Below are 20,405 nucleotides of genomic sequence, written 5' to 3'. Positions count from 1 at the left end.
ACCTATGAGGCACAGAAACATCGTGACACGGAAGAAGCAGATACTAAGAGTTAAAGAGCGTCAGAATAGTCTATAGGTCTGATAGGAAATTTGAAACTATGTTCCTGCGCGGAATATGTTCAACTTCCAACTTGATGAGTCGAGCTTAAAAGAAAATACAAGAATTAACAGCTCAGCCCTGGTGGAGACAGTGAACGGTTGCTGCATTCTCGATCAGGACACTCGACGTGTTTATGGCTTCCGGAAAATTATGTACACTGGCAGTGGCAACACCGTGCCACCTTTGTAGAGAACATACAAAACACTGGGCCGAACAGCTCCGAACTCTGAACAAAAGTTCTCAACACTTCGTGAGATGCTCAAGAGAGTACTCCTGGTCAAAACCTAGGTAGGAATCCGATACCAAAATCAGCTTTGTCTCCTGAAAGAAAATGCACGCGTCAGAACATAAGGATGCCATGAAAGAAAGGTCAGCTATCATCTATGCACCCGTATGTGGTTAAAAATCAAGTACCATAAACTCCATGGGCGCTCACACAGAATTCCATCTGTTTGAAACAGGCTATTTTAAGCAGACTTAAGTAAAATATAATGTTTTTCTTGAAAATTCACAGCATGTCTACGTTCATGGTTAATGCAGATCCAAATGCAGAATTAGGTCTCCCCAATTACACCGCTTCCTCCCATCCCCATCTGTGTTTCCCTAAGATCTTTAAAATTTTGACTCGGCACATGGAAAAGGCAGATTGGTGGCTGGGTGTTGACTGCATTATGCTGAAGGGTCATAAAATTCATTTTGCTAGTTATCAAGTAAAAACTGAGACCGACTAAAGTAAGAGAAAACTGCGTAGGAACTCGTTTAAATTCTCTCAAGCACAAGCATCAAGTCACCCAAAACGACAACAAAAGGTCTTCACACTGAGCTTAGCATAGCTGAACCAAGAAAAATTCATTATTACCTGGATATTGAACATCTGAGGCAATTCCATGCGAGTGTTAACCACCCAATCTGCAAAACTAATTCTTTTCAAACCATACAGCTCTGAACTTGTAGAATTCCCCAGTACCAGCCACCAAGCTGCTTGTTTTGCCTACAGAAAACATCAAAAGGTTCAGTGCAAAACAACCATTGAAGTTTGGAACACACCAAATAGAAAATTGCTAAGCTGAAGAAATTGATATTAATCATTAATCATACAAAATAGTTGTACAAAAGCTATTTTCTTTTAAGCTCGACAGATCAAGTTGGAAGTTGAACATCGATTTCTTCCACACCAATTTACAAAATATGGAAGAAATATAAGTTTGTCTATTCAGTCTTTATCATATCAACACAAAATTTGTAGTTTATAACATGAAACAATTTATTTGTCAATTTACAATGTTGCTACACCATGCATTAAAAAAAACTCAGTCCTGGGGGGAAAGACCACCCCCGGTAGGCCAGTATTAACAGCAGAAGAATTTTCTCACTGCAGGATCGAGAACACACCCCGAAGGCCCCACCCTCTGGTCAGTTCTCAAATGGGTTTCCCAAATTATCAGGACTAAGGGACTAAATGTTTATTCATTTTTATTCCCTCGTAACATTTTTTATAGAATACCTTAAACAATGTACCCTCTATGTTACATTTAATCATTTCATCTAATGCCATTGCAAATTATTTAGATACTGACCTTGGGAAATCTAGGGGCAAATGCTCTTGATGCTGAACGCCGTGAATTTTTCAATTGCACTCTGATGTTTAAAGTTCGAGATTTGGACCGCTCCTGTTCATTCTGAAGCTGAAGTTTCACATCAACACGAGGGAAATGTTGCAGATCCTGCACAATGAAATACAGTACTCAGGAGATAAACAGAACGATCTCTTCATTCAGAAGTACGAGGAAAAAATACTAATAATGAACTTATCACATTGAAACATATAATCAAATAGAATTCATGACAATTTTTTTGTTGCAAATACAATATGTAGAAATTATGGACATTTAAAGGCACCAGTTGCTGAGATCAACACAAACAATAGTGAATTATTTGGGGCCCAATTTGAGCAACATGTTAGCTAGCATTTCCAATCTAGTCAACTAACTAATGAGAACACTGGAAGCATTCAGTATCGATGATTTCTCAACAATGAGCTTGTTGCGCTTGCACTTCCATAACTAATTCAAGGAGACTGGACATTTACAAACCACTTTACTTTCAATTAATATCTAAAACGATTAGGCAAACAATTTGACCTCCCAAATTTAAGTGAGAAAAGCAGAACCTGGTACAAATCTGACGCAGAAAATGGTTGAAGGAGCCTGTGCAATTCTTCACGGGAAAGATCCAGCAAGGCTGGGACTGTTAAGACTCCTCTACTCCTGAGATGACCTAGAATATCATCATTCATGGATGGCAACATCCAGAGTGATGAATCCCTCTCAAACCAGAGACCCTGGCAAGTAAAATGAATTTAGTTCAATATATATATATTTCTTTGGTTTTGAACCCAGATACTCTTAATAGTACAATCAAATCCTCAAATGTAGACTTTCTTTTTCAATATAAATATTAAAAAGAAGCTGAACAGCGAAATTCACCTGTATGATCATCTGCAAGAGATGCATGCAAGACAACGCACTTGAAAGCCATCCACTATTGGCACATACGTCAATCATTGCCTGTATAATACGTATGCTCTGATCAAGAACTGATTTCAAGTCCGTGGCGTAATCACTAATTGGTAATTCTACTCTTGAGAAATGTGCCTGCAAGACAGATAGAAACAAAAATGGTAATTCCTATATCATTGTGCATCGAATACTGTTAAAATGAAAATACTGGTAAACAAAGAACAAGTTAGTATTCCAATCATATGTTCAACCCCCTGTACCTGAAAGAGTAAGTTGGCTTTAACATGTGGATCATCAAGGTGGTGTTGATCAACTGGATACGGGACATTTCCACTGAGTGTTCGATTCAAGTTATCCTGAAACAGCAAAGAGCACAAATGCATAAAAGATCACAACATGCAAAGAATCAAGATCAGAGTGTACTCCCTCTGTTTTTTTACATGTCACATTTGCTCTGTCCTAAGTCAAACTTATCCAACTTTGACCAAGTTCATAGAAAAATATAACAACTATACCACCAAACATATGCACTATGAAAATATATTCCATGGTGGATTTAATGAAACAAATTTGGTGTTGTAGATGTTATATTTTTCTACTAACTTGGTCAAAGTTGGACAAGTTTGACTTAGGACAAAGCAAATGTGACATGTAAAAAAAACAAAAGGAGTACTAAGGACAGAATGCCTTTTAGAAATAGCTGTATGAATTTCAATTCGTCTCCATAATCAATACAGTGATATCATGCCTTGGAAGGAGAGAAAATTGCTGACTCAGTTATCTCCAAACAAAAAAGGCGTAATGCTTAGTTTCTTAAAAAATGAATGAGAAAAAACACCTCATTGTGGCGTACAGGAAGCTCGTCAAATTCTGCAGCAGCCGACAGTATGTGCACAAAGGCCTAGCAACAGAATCAAAGCTATTCATTATCTGCAACTCCAAATTAACTCAAACAATTAACCTGGGATCAAGGCTAAAACTTACTTCCAGCGATGTATTGGGGCCAATATTTGACCCAAACATTGAAGCAGTGAGGTAGCTAAGGTAATACTGTGAAGCTATTTTTCCCAAAATCAAATACTTTACAGAGTGGTCATCAATTCTTATGCATCCACTGTCCTCAAGATCTTCAAATGTAGTTTCGACTAACCTGTTTGGACAAAATAGGGAAGACATACCATCAACTTGTTGTAAAGCAAGTCAAGACCTATGCTTAATGAAGTCCTCATTTCCCACCTTGAGAGATAAGAATTCAAGGTGTTTGTTTCAGTATCCTCCAACCCATAGTAGGCTGGATTAACAACCTGCGATATAGCAGCAAATCGTGGTGAACAAGACAAAACATATATTTTACAAGGTGTCTCCATCCAAGCTATGAAAGATTCTGACAAAGGTCTTGATCCCTTAATAGCAGATCACTTTGACAAGCCATAGATTTTAATCAGCACAACAATAAGAGACTTTATACAGTACTAAATCGAGAAGTTGAATATCCAACCATATGATTTCAGATTTTATGGTAATTGTCTTAGTTTTAGCCCTTATTAATTAGTAAAATGTACCAGCCAAACAGTCAATGTGAGGATAAAAAAGGATCTAAAGTGTGTCAAAGATTGTGTATCCAGAACCTTTAGCTGACTGAGTGTAAGTGCAGGAACATGACAAAGTACTGAAAAGGATTTTACAAGATAAATACCAATCGGCGATATAGGTAAGTCCAAGTGAGATAAATAATCGCTTCCTCCTTGTTGCTGATGGTGCCTGAAACAATTTCTGCATTTATGTGATCATGCAAGTGCTCCCTCAGATTACTCTCCACAGGAAATGGTTCGTAGAGGAACTGAAAATTATAATATTTTGTGTTAAACTCAAGATAAAAGATGCATTACAGATTGTTCATTAGCAGGCACAAAAATATGGCGACCTTCTTGTAAAAGCTCTTTTTTGGCTCATGGACAAGAATAACAGCTTTGCCATGTTGGTCGTATTGCGGTCGACCTGCACGACCCATCATTTGTAGAATATCTGTGATATCATAATCGATGTATCTTTTTGTTTTGCCATCATAGTATTCAGTGCCCTACAAGATAGATATTAAATGAGCCCACAAATAAATCACCAATGAAGACCAAAAAAATTCAAGGCATTATGTCACCTTGATTATGACCAGGTGAGCTGGAAGATTAACACCCCACGCCAACGTGCTGGTACATACCAGTACCTGGATAAAACATCAAGCAACAAGAAAGTATGTTTAAGTTTTGCTTAAGCATGTAACTAGCATGCTTAACACAAGAAGTCTATCAAAGCAGAACACACCTGAATCTTATTGTTTGAAAAGAGTTCCTCAACCAAGGATCTGTCTCTGTCATTTAAACCTGCATGATGCAGACCTATGCCAAACTGCAGAGTATGCCTCAAATTACTGTCAGAAACTTGTGAAAGAACCATGTCTAGGGAATTGTCTGCCATGCTCAGGAACTGCCTTGGTTTTTCATCTGATGCTGCAAGCTGCAAACAGAGCACATTAAATGGATAAGATAGCAGCAATGCATATAGCCATCTAGTAGAGTAGATCAAAACTAGGATTCCACCTGAATGATATCAAGAGCTGTAAGTCTAGTCTGTCGACGTGATGACACAAAAATGAGAACCGGTTTATTGGGTGAATGAGAGCATATGGCTGCATAAGCTGGTTTGTTCATGCTATTCATTCTCGGACAGTAGAATTTCCCAGGATATCCCTGTTAAAACAGAAAAGGAAACATGAGTTACAGCACAAAGCTTTTTTATTCTGTGATCTACCAAACATTTTTCTTCCAGACCGCCATCTAGTTATCTTTCCACAAGGAAGGGAATATGGAATACCACTATATTTCTCAAACTAATTGCAAGTTGAAAATTACATTGCCCATATACATGCGCCTTTTCAGAAAGAACAACCCCAAGAATGAACAAGAGCTAATAAAATGATTCTCAAGTTTGTTGCAGTAGGCTAGAGATGAAACCCAACACGAGGCACCAGAGTTGTCGGTAATAGTAATATCTAGTAAAAGGGGCCTGCTAGCCTATAAACCTAGGTCATGATTCGGACACATGAACTGCTGGTTTCCATGTGCTCCTATCCAAAGCTAGTCCTTTATTGCTTTCTTCCATGTTATGTTAGGTTGACCCAGCCTCTTCTTATGTTATCGTAACACTTTAAAATACCGCTATGCACTGGTGCCTTTGGAGGCCCTCCATTGGATATGACCAAAATCATCTCAACCGATGCATTGGTGCCACCCCTACCCTATCACATATATTGTTATTTCACACACTATACTCCCTATTATGACCACAAATCAACCCCAACAGGTGCACCTTTGCTACTTAGCTACTCGATGTGCCACCTAGGTCATAAAACATCGCAGGTCTACTCATCATCCTATAGAACTTATTATATCTGTTGTGGCACCTTCTATAATGGAAGATGCTAAGCTTGGCGCAATTACAATCCCAGTTTTGAATCTATGACAAACTTCTTCATTAATATTGCCATCCCTCTATAGCATTGATCCTAAATAGTAAATACCAAAAGTTATCCTGTTTAGGAACTACCTGTCCTGCCAAACTAATCACAACCTCCTCATGTCTAGTATCACACAGTTTTAGTCTTACTTGGTCTAAAACCTTTCGAGCCCAATGTTGCCTCCACAACTCCAACCCCCATCCTACTCCCATCAACTAGCACCACATTGCCACAAAAGGCCATACACAAAGATATCTCTCTTGTATTTCCCTTGTGACCTCATCCATCATCAAAGCAAATTGTTGAGGAGAAATATTAATACTATAAGGAACTGGGTGCAGGCTTTTTCCAGTAAAGCTAGTCAATACAACCAATCTATGAGGAAATTAGCCCTTCTGAAAAATGTCAGCAACATTCTTTGTGAACCAGAATAGGAATTTAAGGCAATAACAGAAATCCAGCTTACCTGGATATGCACTTCAAGAGGTACAGGCCTCACACTAGGCTTGAAATTGAATAGACCATCATCCGTAACACCCAACCAATCAGCTAAATCACTGAAGTATGTGACAGATGAAAGTAGTCAAACAATGGAGCAAAAGTACTGCGATGGTTGTGTACGTACACAGTACAAATGTCAAACATGGTTTCATGATAACACCTACTATTCTCAAATACATTATGTCATGATAACAATACTGCTCGCATTCATATCCTAGGGAAATGGTTTACACTTAAAGTGATTGAACAATGAGCACAAGAATCAAGAAGCAAAAGCATCACTTTGAAACATACCGGGCATTTGCTAATGCTGTTGATAAACCGACAAACCGAATTGAACGTTCAGTTTGTGACGATATGTATCTCATTCTTGATACAATGACCTGAAAAACAGAAGTTCCATAATAGAGAACAAATTTCAAAGAACCAAAAAAAAGGAACAAACAAAACAAAAACATATGATAGAAGGGGTACCTCTAGGATGGGTCCACGGTCAGCTCCCAAAAGATGTATCTCATCCAATATCATGAGCCCCACCTATCAATAATCTTGTCAGTAATATCTAATAACTCAAATGAAATTATCTTTTCTATATAATCTACAAAAGTAGTTAATATATGAAGGAAAGATCTGGACCTTCATAACATAACTTCTGCTATGCCAACTTCGACTAATCCCATCCCATTTTTCTGGGGTAGAAATTATGATGTCAGCTGATAATAGGGCCATCAGGTCTGGAGTGAAGTCACCAGTCATCTCAACCTACCAAAAGCATTACTTCAATTAAGATATACATTTTGATGTATTGGAGAAATAAAAGCTATGAATTGCTTCTGTACCATCCTCTTCCCAAGCTGAGTTACAAGACGTTTTCTCCAATCATTCATTCGTTCTCGCACTATAGCCTTTAAAGGGGCAATGTAAACTACCTAAAAAGGTATTGAACAGGTATTAACATGACATTATACCACAAAAAGATGGTTTCATATTGGAACTCAGTAAACAAACCTTCATGTCTGGTTGTGTATTGAAAAGATGAAGCATTGCTAGTTCTGCAGAAATTGTCTTGCCACTTCCAGTTGGAGCTCCCAGAAGTACATTGTTATCAGTGTGATAAAGAACATGAAAAGACTGAAAAAATTACACAGAAATTTAATACTGTACCTATAAAAGAGAGAAGTTCAGCAAGCTGGAGCAAACTGTTGGCAACGGTACTAGTGGTGTTTGGGCATTATACAGTAAGCATCTTGTGATCTTATGAGAAATGGAAACATAATAGATGCATATGTTAAGCACTTGGTAACTTTTATACTTGATTCTCCCATCTGATGTTCATCCAGAATACAGTTTTTTTCCACAGACAAATGAACATTACAAACATACTGCTAGTCGCAGTTGCCTAAAAGAATGAAACAATTTGATCAGAATAGTTATAAAAGTTTAATTACCAATCCCTTGTTAGCAATAATCCTTGCATGAATGTACATGTCCAGGTTCAGAGTGTCTAGGTAAAGCCTTTAGGTTAGCAGATTTTCAGCTAGTAGGTTAGGGAGAATCATAGGCAAGCCTGCAGTAAGCAGGTGGTTCAGTCCTTATTGTAGCATGTTTTCGGCTATACATAGGAAGGGAAAAAAAGCAGCAAGCATTTGCAGCACCGAAAGTACTACTATCCTGCGCATGAGCTCCTGGGCTACCTGTGAGGCCATCTTGGCTTTCATCCCTATCATGCAGACCATAGCATAGACAACTAAAATGAACGATAAGTGTTACCAAAATGCACCTGAGTTTGTATCGGATTGAAATGGGAAAATCTGTACAGATCCTCATATGTTTTGTTGCCAAGAGCACTCAGTGGAAGAGGCTTCAAGTCCAAAAGTTCAGTGTGCGTAATTTGTGTCTGCATGAACAACAGAACCAGCATTCAGTATATTATAATAAAGAAACACTATGGAACGACAGCTAGCAATTGTGAAATTCACCTGTGGCAATGTCAGATTATGAAAAGAAACAGTAAAGAGCGACTCAGCATGTAACCATGAGTCTGATATGGCTCGTATATAGTATTGTGGTGGATGAGGTTCAAATATTGGTACATTAAAAGATATCTTTGAAGGTATTCCTCTTGCCATCTTCTTCGTTAGTGTGAATAGCTCTGAGTGATAAATGGTATCATTTTCAGAATCCTGGAAAATAAAATATTATGTTACTGACCAATGCATGCCTGCAGTAGAATCGAGTACGAAAAAATTCAAACTGAAAATATTTAAGGAGAAGGTACAATATTTATGTGACCATTAACAAAATTGCATGCACATTGCATTTTATGTAAGAGGTTCCTTAAGATGATGACATCTCTACATAGTAGCTTCCAATCTTTCAAGGTCATAAATGGTCTCTTCAAAATGTTAAAAGCAAGCAAATATAATTGCATTATACATGATACCATACTAATAGAACAGCATGGTAAAAAAGGAAACAGTTTCTTAACCAAAAAATGTCATGGCAACAAGATAATAAATATGGTGGAATACAGATGAAATAAATTTTTTGCAATCTTGCTACATCTCTAAAATGATGTAGCCACACATGCATAACAATAATATGTGTACACTCACATACCTCAACAATAATCCACCATCGTTCTGACATGCCATGATAACGATCTTTCCACACAAATTCAGGCGTTATATGCAGGTCGACCTACAACATTAGCACAAGTGATTGCATAAGAGTAATCATAAGAAAATGAAAATAGCACACAATAAGTGGCAGTAGCTCTTACTTTAAGAACCGTCCTGGTGATCGGGCTCACAGTTGCAGATAAGTTGACATATGGGAAGTATCCAACATATTGCTTAACCAACTTCAGTAAAAGGATGTTAATAGCAATAGTAAGTAGAACTTTTACTAATAATCATAAAACACTTTAAGCCAAGGCATACCTTTCCCTGGTGAGAAAACCGAATAAGAGCTCCAATTTCATTTTCCTCCATCTCATAAAGACGATCCAGATCAACATTTCTTTCCTCGAGTTTCCACAATATCTAATTCAGAGAGAGGATTACATTTCAAAAATAATGTAAACATGACAAGTAGTGATAACTGATAGCAAACCTGAGGAGAAAGATCCTTATCAAACTGCCTAAGTGGATGGAGATGGGGCCATATTTTGCGATCCACGGCCTTGCAGTATTCTAATAATAAGGATGACATCTCAGACCACCCACGACGCAGACAAATCTCAAATAGTGCCCTCATAATGCGAGCCAAGCTTTGACTGATGTATTGAGCATCAGAATGCAAAGAGGAGCTATCGATTGGAGCACGGGAAATATAAACCTGCAAAATATATCAAATAACTCAACTAAGATCTTGTTAATTCGAACATAACGAGTGAGTTACAGTCTCAACAGTAACCTGTATGAGAATTGAAATTTTCCCATGTTTGTCAGTCGGTCCACCCTTAATTTCCAAGGGGCACGCTTTCCTAGCAAGGGCTTCTAGTTCATCCTGTTCTTCTTCTCTGACTACAATATTTTCAAATTCAGAGGAATGGGCCACCATAGTAATCACCTAAGGTAGTACCCAGACAGACAGGTTAGTAAAACTTTGCAAGCATCACAAGCTGTACTGAACATATGAAAGATGCCAACTAAATGTGTACCTCACTTTCACTCATGTGACGTCGAAGCATCTCATTGTAAATCTCAACACTGGAGTACTGAAGGTAAAAGTGGCTTGCAATTCGACCAAGTTCTGTGCAGTAAAAGTTGCCACTCTTTTCATCGTAGCGCATCATCTTAGCTTTGTCTAGTGCACGTGCAGCATCAATAATGAATGCTCTTTGTTTTGCACCCATAGAAGGATCTCCCAAAACCTTTGAGAAATATGAGGTAGAAATTATAACTTTGAAACTTGTAGTCAGAACTCAATGGAGGATAGAATACCACATGGGCAATGAAGCAACCCACCACAAAGGAACAAAATCATCTTGTTAATAACATGAGCACATCTGTTAGAAAAATACGGAGAGCATATAATACTTCTAGATGGGTTTGTCTTTTTTAAAAAACACGGAGTGATGTGCCAAAAACTTATACTACAAAATGCATCCTTCTCATATAAATTTATGTCATACTGATTACCATTGAAGGTGTGAATGGTGGGAGAAAATGTTACCTCTTCCCAAGTTATTCCATAAACCAGAGGATTAGTCTTCATCCTTATAAATAAGTACGTATAACCAAGCCAGGCACAGGCCTCCCTGACATTTGTTACAGTGCCCAAGGCAACCTCGGCATTTAAATTATCTTTCAGAGATCCAAGGAACTGCAAGATTATATAGTTAACAGGAAATTAATTGTGGATCAAAAGAACATACAACAGTAAACCAACTTCCGGAGACCACAAGCAAAGTAGAAAATGAAACTTGTTCCATTGTCCAACAACTTCACGTTAGGATCACAGGGGATGTTATATGTCGTATTTACGACTAGAAATCGTCACTCACACACCCCCTAGAACAATTTTTCTACTGTTGGAACATTTTTTTCTCTCGACGTGGTCGTGGAACATTTTTTCTACTACTGGAAGCAGTAGAAAAAATGTTTCCTAAAAAATGCTCTAGCAGATAATTGTTCCAGGATGTGATGGCTTCGAGTCGCATATGCGGCAAATAATATTTCTCTAGGACTAGGACCGCCCAGTCTTACTTGTTTAATCCATAATTGAACAAGTTTCATTATTGTTTTAGCGTCCTGGTATGCTGACCTGGCTCTCTATTGGAAGCTGACTTGTCAATAACCTTAAGTAATAAGCCAATTTGTCATGTGTTGTGATAATAATTCCTTCACCACTTTTATCAAACTGTGGCCTTCCAGCACGTCCGAAGATCTAACCAAAAAAATGAATGGATGAACATCAGAAACATAAGACTCTTTGACTGAAGAAATGATAACAATAGTACAAAATACAAAATAATGAAAAGTTCAGATGGGCACCTGCATCACATCAAGCATCCCCAGATCTCGCCACCCACCAGCTTTAGGATCATATAGCTGCGTGCCCTGTTATTGGGAGTATATTATTTTACTTAGCAAGTGCACAAAAGGGACTATGAATAATTGGACATGCATGTTTTGGAACCCGTGGATCAACCGAAGATGTATGCAAGAAACCTAGGGGTTGCAATGCTCATCCATACAATCAAACAGTAAAAATAAAAAAAATAAAAGGTCATGCAAAAATTGACACTTTCAGCATGCCCTTCCGGATGAACATTGTTACATACCAATGTCTCTGTATTGATGGCAAACTATTAATAACTATCTCCAAAAGTAGTATTCCCTCCTTCCTTAAATATATGATGTTTAGATCGAAATAAACAGCATGAGCACTGATAAATGGACACGCATTAAATTTCATTATAGAAATATCAAGTCAAGAGACAAGTTGTGATAAACTTCAGAGGAAAATGCTTATTTCTTTCAATCAACCAGTATTGTATGTGTGCACCATCAATTATAGTTTAGAATTTAAAAGATTAGGGAAAAAATGATTGCAAACAGATACTGACCTTTATAACAACTGTGTGAGCTGGTAAGTTTACTCCCCAAGCCAAAGTTGCTGTACAAACAAGGACCTAAATTGAAAGAAGTTAGCACAAGACTAGAGAATAATAGAGTACACAAGAACACTTACTTTCAAAAGCCCGTCACCAAACAAGCGCTCCATCAAATTTCTGTCAGAACGTATCATTCCAGCATTGTGTATGCCAAATCCAGATTCAAAAAATTCAACAACTTCACGACTTTTAGCTTTACCAACATCTTTCTGCACCCATAAGACTAAGTAAATAACAGTTACGATATCAATGGTCAATAGTTATAGGTAACCATATACCTTGATTAATGGAAACTGGGGATGATCTGCGCTTGAAAATAATTCCAATTCCCCTGCTTTTGCAGCTAGGTCAATCTGAGCAGCATGCAAAAAGAATGAGAACTAGAAATTATCTGATTAGTTAAGACATACTAGTAGTTCATATAATGAAAAAGATATAGCATGAAAGGACCTGAAACCCTGAATGTTGCCTTATGAATAGAAGCCATCATTTTAAAATAGAACAATCTCGCCATTTCACAATATATGCCCTATTACATGGGAGCTGTCCTTTCAAAATACCACCTCCGTTCTTAAATATATGATGTTTAGGACAAACTAATCAGTTCAAAAATGAACTAATTGGCTTGTTCTAAACATCATATATTCAAGAATAGAGGGAGTACAAGTTTATTGAGGAGAAGAGTGTACTTAGTGCGTATTTTCCACTATATATATCTAACTAATGGTGTGGAAGAGGTTAATAGCTGTAGCATGCTATACGAGGCAGTCCGGGCGGCGGGGCAGCGATCGCAGGTAGCGCCTCCGTGGTTTCTGCGCATGACCGTTGTGGACTTAGCATGCTTTTTAAGAGGCATATGAGGTCATTTGACTTAGTGCCTCGGTTTCTGCACATGACGGTTGTGGACTTGTATTGTGATGAAGTGGAGAGAGTATTAAAGAACTTGTGGAGCAAATTTTTGCAGGGAGTTACATTAACATGGGATAATATATACTCCCTCAGCTTCACTATGTTTGCCCATAACAGCCATAATCTTGATTTCTACAATGGACAAACATTTTGAAACGTATTTTCCTAAGGCCATGGATAAATATAGCGAGGCAAAGGGAATAGCCCCATGGATCAGATACTTCTAACCACGAGATCCAACGCACTTTCTAAATACAATTTTTTTCAGGAACACACAGGAGAGCTGCGTATCATTATATTAAGAAGAAAAAGGGGAAGAGCCCTTACAAACACACACCCATACACCCACACCAACCAAACATTCGCGCCTATATACAGAAACACTTTCTAAATATAATTTTAAATAACAAAGAAAAGATGCAAGACAATTCTTGAGCATATACAGGTATGGCATCAAAATTTTGATAAACAATAACGTCTACGAGACATGACAGAAGAAAACAATGGGAAAACAGTATTGTAATGCTACTACTATCGAGCAATTAGGTGATGCCTCACACAAGAAAGGTACAAGACATACCAGGGTTCTGGCAGTTTTCCCAGTATCCTTACGAGTATGAACAAAAACCAATGCTTGGTGACCTTGCTTAATGGACTCCACAACCTGTCAATTTGATGTACGAGTTATGTATAGGTACGAATGCAGAAATCAAGAGAGAACCATGCTGTCAAAGAGAAAAGACCTTCTCATAGCACAAAGTATTGAATAGTTCACTTTTCTTCGTGTAATCCCTTTCACTGATCCCAATGTATTGCTGAGCAAGAGGAACTGGACGGTAACTTGAATCAAAAAAGAAAAGGCCAGTCTCCGGATTAACCCGCAAAAATTGTGCAACCTGAAACATGTGAAGTTCCATGATGTTATTTAATTGCAGGACAGGTAGCATATACATGATAGTTAAGGTAAGTAGGTAACAGACCTCTAAGTAGGTAGGTAGGGTAGCAGATAGGCCAACAATACGAATCATTGATTGCATGGACTCAACCTGTTGCATTGAATCAATTCATTAATATGAACAAGGTAAGAAAACAACATGCAAAGAAGAACAGACAATTGTTATGTTTTAAGGACAAGTAATCAGTTTGAGGTATAAACATCTTTACTTCTCCAGCTTTTATAAATTACACTGCCATGATTCTTGAGACCATTAAGGCAAAGAGAAATGAATCACAGGAAATTAAACAAGATGTCAAACAAGAGTTTCACTTTATCAGTGCCTACACAGGCATGTGATCATTTTGGAGTAGACCACCTATTATAATCTTTACAAATTATTATACAGTAACTTTTGCCTTTTGCCGACACCAAGGCAGAGAGCAGTTGCTCCCTTTTTGAGGAAGAACTTACCTGGCGGAGAGTCCGAGCTACTAGCGCCTCAATTACTGAACCTCTATCGTCATTTAGCAGGTGAACTTCATCAATGATTATCAGCTTAACCAGCATTGAAAGCGACATGTCACTGCTTTTGCGTGTAATGACATCCCACTTCTCAGGAGTAGTCACTATCATCTGGTCAATGCACCAAGTACAGCTCAGCTCAAAAGCACTAAGTTAAAAGAATAAAACGAGGTAAGATTGTACCTGTGTTTCTTCAATCTCATTTTTTGTCAACTGCATATCTCCTGTAAGTTCTCTAACGACCAGGTTCAATGGAGATAACCGGCGACTGAATGTCGCTGTTACCTCTGCAGCCAAGGCCTAAACAACATTTTTTTTGTAAAATGTAATAGTCCTCATAACATCCAAAAATACTAGATTAGAAGACCATGTAAGGGAGAAGAATACCTTCATTGGAGCAACATAGACTATCTTAAACTCATTTTTATGTAAAATGCCATCCCTGAAGTGTTGTTTAACCTGCAAAAGAAATGTATTAATCCAATATCCAAAAGATTCTATCACAAAGATTATCAGTAAACAAAATTTCAAGAAAATCAGTAATCTGTAAGTTTTGGTACAGCTTTTTCATGGTTTTGGTATACCTCATGAAGAACTGCAATCATTGCAATATTTGTTTTCCCAGCACCTGTTGGGGCACAAACCTGAAAAATTATGCAAGTTAGCTTGTAGTAGAAGACAGTAGTCAAATGAGGGGGTGATTGAGCATGATTGCATAGATAGTGGATTTTAGTTACACACTAGGATATTCTCATTGGTGTAGTATGTAGCTTGGAAAATACGGCTCTGCACGCGATTGAGTGACTTGTATCCCTGGAAGGCAGCTTGGGCGAACTCATCTAATTCTCTTATTTCAATCTGAAAAAACAAACGAAGAGAGCTCCACAGTTATTGGGGGGTAAAAACCTCCAAGTAATGATGCACAGGCATAGCAGAGTCAGCCAGATGTGATAAACCTGCTAATGCTAAAGTAAATAGAACTGGTGCTGATGCAGTCATTTTACCAAGTACCAAGCAAAACAAAGATCGGAGAGGATAATTGTAATATTGTATGTATGCAGAAACAAGTTCCGTCTTATAACCACAGATTAAAATCAATAAAGTGAAACTGAAAAAGGTCAGGCGAAATTGATCATTATACTAGGTTTCACCATTCCACATTCTAAGGTCACTTAAAGACATCCCAAATTAGAAAAGAGGTCCACTTAAGTTGGAAAATCATCTCAAAATAAATGTAATGCAGGACTTCTCATGTTCCATTGAATCTATTTTGGAGAAATGAGTTAACACATGTACAGAGGAAAATAAAGGATAAGACCATATGCCTACCAGCTTCTCATTGGGTTTCAGTGACGCCGTTGGAGTTGGTGGAATCTTCACTTCTTCATACCCCTTCATGTGTTTCCTTGTGGTTCCTTGAGGAAGGGAAGTTACTGTAAAACTATCTGCTCCTTCTCCAGTACCAATCATGTCATCAAAAGGCTGCTTTCTTTCACTTGCCAAAAGGAGGGATGAGAAATCATCAACACCAATATCACTATTGCCAGTGTCTACACCACGTTTGCCACGTTTTTCCTCTTTCCTCCTAATCTTATCAAGTTGGCGCTCAGACTCTGTTTGTACAGTTACCTGCAGGCATAATAGATGAGAATTCATTTTAAGATCTAACCAGGTATCCACAATGCATGAAGAAAGCATAGTAGAAAGTCACCATACCTGTGTGCCATAAGTTGGCATCTTTGGTTGATTACTTGAGGTCATTTTCTCAGATTTCAATATTGCCAATCCATGTTGAATTGCATCTACTAGCTCTTTCCTATGCTGCAGAGCATAAAATGATCAGATTAGATTTCATTATTATCATATGGTACAGAAAGAAAATAATAAATATGCTTAAAGAACACAGCAATGAGGTTGCCTTCATTTCCATGTTCCTTCTCATGAGTTCGCAGCAAATTCTTCCAAACTCTACCAATAGTGTAGAGCACCTTTTACACACCAACACAAACAGAAAGAATAAAGCTTTTGTAGACAACTCATGCAATGCTGGTGTTTAAGCACACTGGTAGAAGGAAGTCATTGCACGAAGAACTACGGCGCAGTTCTATTACCCGGTCATGTGTTTCAACTTTTCTGGAAAAAGATGTCATAATTTAACTATCTCATAGTGAGCTCTATGTTTGAGCCTCACCCTTGAATTAGGTTAACTGTAGTTGCTTGAATCATTATCATGGTGAACCAGAAGCTTGCAAAGTAATGAAGAACCAAACCAAAAAAGGATCTGCATTGAAGTCTGAAAGCTTCTTACAAATAAGAATTACCAGAAATTAACAGCTGTACTAATTCAGGTGTTCTCCTATAAATTTCTGGTTTTCTCCCATGGCCAGGCTGATACCTGAATACTGGCCAGACTGTAGCATTTGTACATGTGGATAACTTGTAGGTTTTCTGTAAGTTGTCATGTGAGTTCTACCAACAATCGAGTCTTTGCACATCTTGCTTGTATGCCAGAAACAAGTTGTAAAGATGTAGGACTAAAAGGCGCAACACAAACTGTACAGTGAAGACTATGTCTTCAAATTCTTTCTTTTAGTCATCTGATTCTTATCCCCACATGTACCATAAAAGAACTGTATGCAAAATAAACTCTAAAGTGAAAATAGCAAGGCCCCTTACCAAAAGAAGATCCTGAACTATTTCAAAGGCGGTGTCACCAGCCAGGTCCAACAGCTCACCAGCTATCTGCAAAGTGGGAACACCAGATAATTGCAGCAACAAAAATTAAATTAGAGGCAGCTTTCAGTAGAACATTAAAAACCTCGTCGCCTGCTTTATTTGATATGAGCACTCTGCACAAGGTCATTGCAAGTTCATCTCCTGAGAGTGAGCCACCACTTCTAGTTATCAAATCGCATTGATCTTTCAGCCACCTCAAACTCACAGAACCCCTAACAGCAGTTGAATTACGAGTTGCAGATGTGCTCCAACCATCATACTGCCCTTTTAGAAATGTTTCGCTGCCCAATTCAGCACTTTCTAAGGGTATGTCAAGAGAAACATCAATAACGAAACGAGCAGGTGGCTTGAAATCAAAGTCTGCTCCAAATTCACGTCTCTCATTTTCATCTACATCATCTGCTATTCTGTGGATAAATTCATGGGAGCTTGCCCGTAGGAGGGAACCAAGCTTCTGAGCTAATTGAGCTAGCTTCCTTAAAACTGAGTCTTGTACAGTGTAGCCCACAAGCCTCTCCAATTCATTCCTGATGACATACAAACCATGTAAGTAGTGGCAATCAAGCAAAAAGAACTTACAGCATCCACATTGTGTAAAAAATACATGCAGAAAAGTAATATGCTGGGAAGCTTATTAGCACAGTGCAACGGATCAGCATATACATTAAATTGATGCAACTGCCATATTGCCGACGTGATCCTAGCCTGTTAATCAGTTAATGTGCTACTAGCCGTGGGTGACATCAGCTTTTCCTTTTAATAAAATTCCAATGTATTAAGAGCTCTTAAGTCGCAGGGCATGGAACTGAGCCCCATAACAAAACAAAAAATCAGAGCTACCAAGTTTACAGGCCTCAGCTAAAAAACCTTTAGACATGGCATGCTTGTTACTACCTTTTGACAAAGGCTCTTCGGGTGGCATCATACTCTGTGTCATCGCCACCAAACAGGGCGAACACGGTCTGAGCAACTTGATGGAGTTCTTCAGACACTACTTCTCCATTCAACAACTCCACCACCGCCCCAATAAACTGCTTATATGCTTGGCGCACTTCGCTAGAAGCTGCAACACAAGTTGCAATTTCAATCAGTTAAACTAAAATCATAATCACACATACACACGCGCAAACCCATGAAGAAGGGGTAAAGAAACAAAAAAAAATCGACATCACAGGTCTAGCAACCCAGTGCATGAGCGAGCTCTGATGGGTTTGGAAACATTACCGTCGTCCCAGCCGGGAACGATCTTCCGCGCGAGCTCCCACTCGTCATGCGGCCTGCGGAGACAACCGATAACACGAAATCGTCAGGTTTTTCCCTGCAGCGATTGGGGAACGGTGAGGAACCAGCGATTGGCGGACGGGGAGGGAGCGGAACCTGGGGAGGGTGAGGGCCTGGAGGACGGTCTTGCGGAGGAGGTAGGCCTTGTCGGCGTCGTAGTGGCCGCGGAGCGCGCTCGTTAGGCGCGGAAGCGGCGCAAGCATCCCGGAGTCGGATCGCGGCGCGCCGGCGGCGGGAGGGAGGGGGACGGGGGTTTTGGAGGAAGGGAAGGGACGAATGGTGGAGCGGGGAGGCGATGGCGGCGCGATTTCGGGCTGTCCTCCTTGGATGGCTTGGACTTCTGTTTGGATCGCGTCCCACTCCCACCGAGGCCGGACTTGCGCCGCACGGAAGCCGGGAAGCGCCGGCGCACGGGGGACGGTGGTGGTGGGCTGGTGGCCGGACTTCCTGCTGACCGTAGTTTTCTTGTTTTGGGACTCGATCGCATCCGTTCGCTTCTGCCCGCGTGCGACCGGATAAATTTGGTTTTCATCGCGCTGTATTTGTCGGATGGGAAAATTGAAAAAAAAAACTGCCTGATTTGAACTTTGGGATTTTCTTTATAAATTATTCTGTTATATTGTTAGAAAAGAAAACTTTGTTGATTTCTCAAGAATATTCTTGGTAACTATCGAATTTGGTCACACGCCATATGGGCATACATTTCGATGGTTTTGCAAGTCCCGCGCAACTAGATTTTATTATATTTTTACACCATCGAAAAAATCTTTTTGACATTTCATGACTAAACCTCAACACGTTCAGGAAGAGATAAAGAATATTTGTTATTAAATTCATTGGATAGTCTTTTTATCGCCAAGACACAAGCTACTCCATCCATTCCAAAATGTGATTCTTTTTTGCTTTTGTAGATACATAAATTTTACTATGCACCTAAGTATAGGGTTAGATCTAGATATATAACAAAGTCTATGTATATAGAAAAGCCAAAACGATTTATATTTTGAAATGATGGGAGTGTCTCCACACATATCGCATTAAAGAAAATGCCCGCCTTTCAACTTACTTTTGCTGGAAAAAACACTCAATCGGACACATGCTGACATGCTTGGCCGATTTCGTTTGCTTTTGCCTGTACATAGCCATGATAGGCTAAGATAGCTTTAAAGATATGTATTCAAGTACTTAGATTAGACTTATTCACCGTGTTGTAGTGAAAATATTCTTTTGCAGATAGTAAAACTCGGCGAGACAGCATTTAAGTTCTCATAAAAAATTCTTTTAGACAAAACTCAAAAGGTGTTAGGACTTAGGATTATGCTTGTATAGAAGTATCTAAATTCAATAAAAACTACGTCAGCGATTCCAAATTTATGAAAATAGGTTCAATTAGTTAAAGCATTGGCAACAAAATGAGTAGAGTGCGAGCACTGGCAGCTAAATGATTTATGCAAGGAATCCCGAGCTTCAAATGGCATATGGGTAGTTTTTGTGCTTCCTCCCTTTCTCAAATTGAATGTCTAAAGCGGCATGTTTCGTGTTTCACCATTGATAAAATGTGGAATATGAGGATTTAATGTAAAATCTTGCTCTCGATGATATATGTGTTTGACTGGGCGAATGGATCTTAAATTAACGACAATAACGTAAAATAATTAATCATAAATATAAGTATCCATGCTAGCCGAAAATGACATAGATTGATAGATTTCACTGAGGCATGTTTGGATCCTTGGAATTGAATTACATTCTAATAATTATAATTT

At 38.7% G+C, this 20,405-nt stretch overlaps 1 protein-coding gene across 1 annotated transcript; it reads right to left on the bottom strand.

Moving 5' to 3' along the window:
- Nucleotides 1-23: 23 nt before the first annotated feature.
- LOC117840853 (DExH-box ATP-dependent RNA helicase DExH14) lies at nucleotides 24-19,102 on the bottom strand. The gene is made up of 49 exons (XM_034721390.2): nucleotides 18,736-19,102; nucleotides 18,583-18,635; nucleotides 18,253-18,421; nucleotides 17,441-17,885; nucleotides 17,299-17,364; nucleotides 16,339-16,443; nucleotides 15,952-16,251; nucleotides 15,364-15,480; nucleotides 15,207-15,266; nucleotides 15,010-15,081; nucleotides 14,806-14,922; nucleotides 14,572-14,733; nucleotides 14,144-14,209; nucleotides 13,907-14,059; nucleotides 13,744-13,827; nucleotides 12,533-12,607; nucleotides 12,332-12,463; nucleotides 12,207-12,272; nucleotides 11,632-11,697; nucleotides 11,402-11,524; nucleotides 10,811-10,960; nucleotides 10,296-10,508; nucleotides 10,049-10,204; nucleotides 9,746-9,970; nucleotides 9,574-9,675; nucleotides 9,414-9,494; nucleotides 9,251-9,331; nucleotides 8,611-8,814; nucleotides 8,412-8,528; nucleotides 7,640-7,762; nucleotides 7,471-7,560; nucleotides 7,268-7,393; nucleotides 7,106-7,168; nucleotides 6,926-7,014; nucleotides 6,597-6,687; nucleotides 5,214-5,363; nucleotides 4,939-5,130; nucleotides 4,775-4,840; nucleotides 4,544-4,699; nucleotides 4,316-4,459; nucleotides 3,856-3,923; nucleotides 3,604-3,769; nucleotides 3,458-3,520; nucleotides 2,880-2,975; nucleotides 2,587-2,754; nucleotides 2,271-2,441; nucleotides 1,678-1,824; nucleotides 960-1,091; nucleotides 24-421 (listed from the first exon to the last, which is right to left on the bottom strand). The coding sequence occupies exons 1-49, from the start codon at nucleotides 18,840-18,842 to the stop codon at nucleotides 341-343; spliced, it is 6,249 nt and encodes a 2,082-aa protein (XP_034577281.1). The 5' UTR covers nucleotides 18,843-19,102; the 3' UTR covers nucleotides 24-340.
- Between the last annotated feature and the right edge of the window lie 1,303 nt (nucleotides 19,103-20,405).

This window comes from Setaria viridis, chromosome 9, assembly GCF_005286985.2.
Source record: "Setaria viridis chromosome 9, Setaria_viridis_v4.0, whole genome shotgun sequence".
In the NCBI taxonomy this organism is placed as follows: Eukaryota; Viridiplantae; Streptophyta; class Magnoliopsida; order Poales; family Poaceae; genus Setaria; species Setaria viridis.
The sequence above is the reverse complement of the archived record's forward strand: the minus strand, read 5'-3'. Positions and strand labels throughout refer to the sequence as shown.

What these genes read in the sequence shown, in the direction of transcription:
- LOC117840853 (XM_034721390.2), bottom strand. Translation starts at nt 18,842, where the DNA reads ATGCTTGCGCCGCTTCCGCGCCTAACGAGCGCGCTCCGCGGCCACTAC. An exon ending in TCAATCCGATACAAACTCAG is followed by an intron (nt 7,763 to 8,411) that starts GTGCATTTTGGT and finishes TAATTTTTTCAG; the next exon opens with TCTTTTCATGTTCTTTATCA. An exon ending in TTTCAAACAATAAGATTCAG is followed by an intron (nt 4,841 to 4,938) that starts GTGTGTTCTGCT and finishes TGTTTTATCCAG; the next exon opens with GTACTGGTATGTACCAGCAC.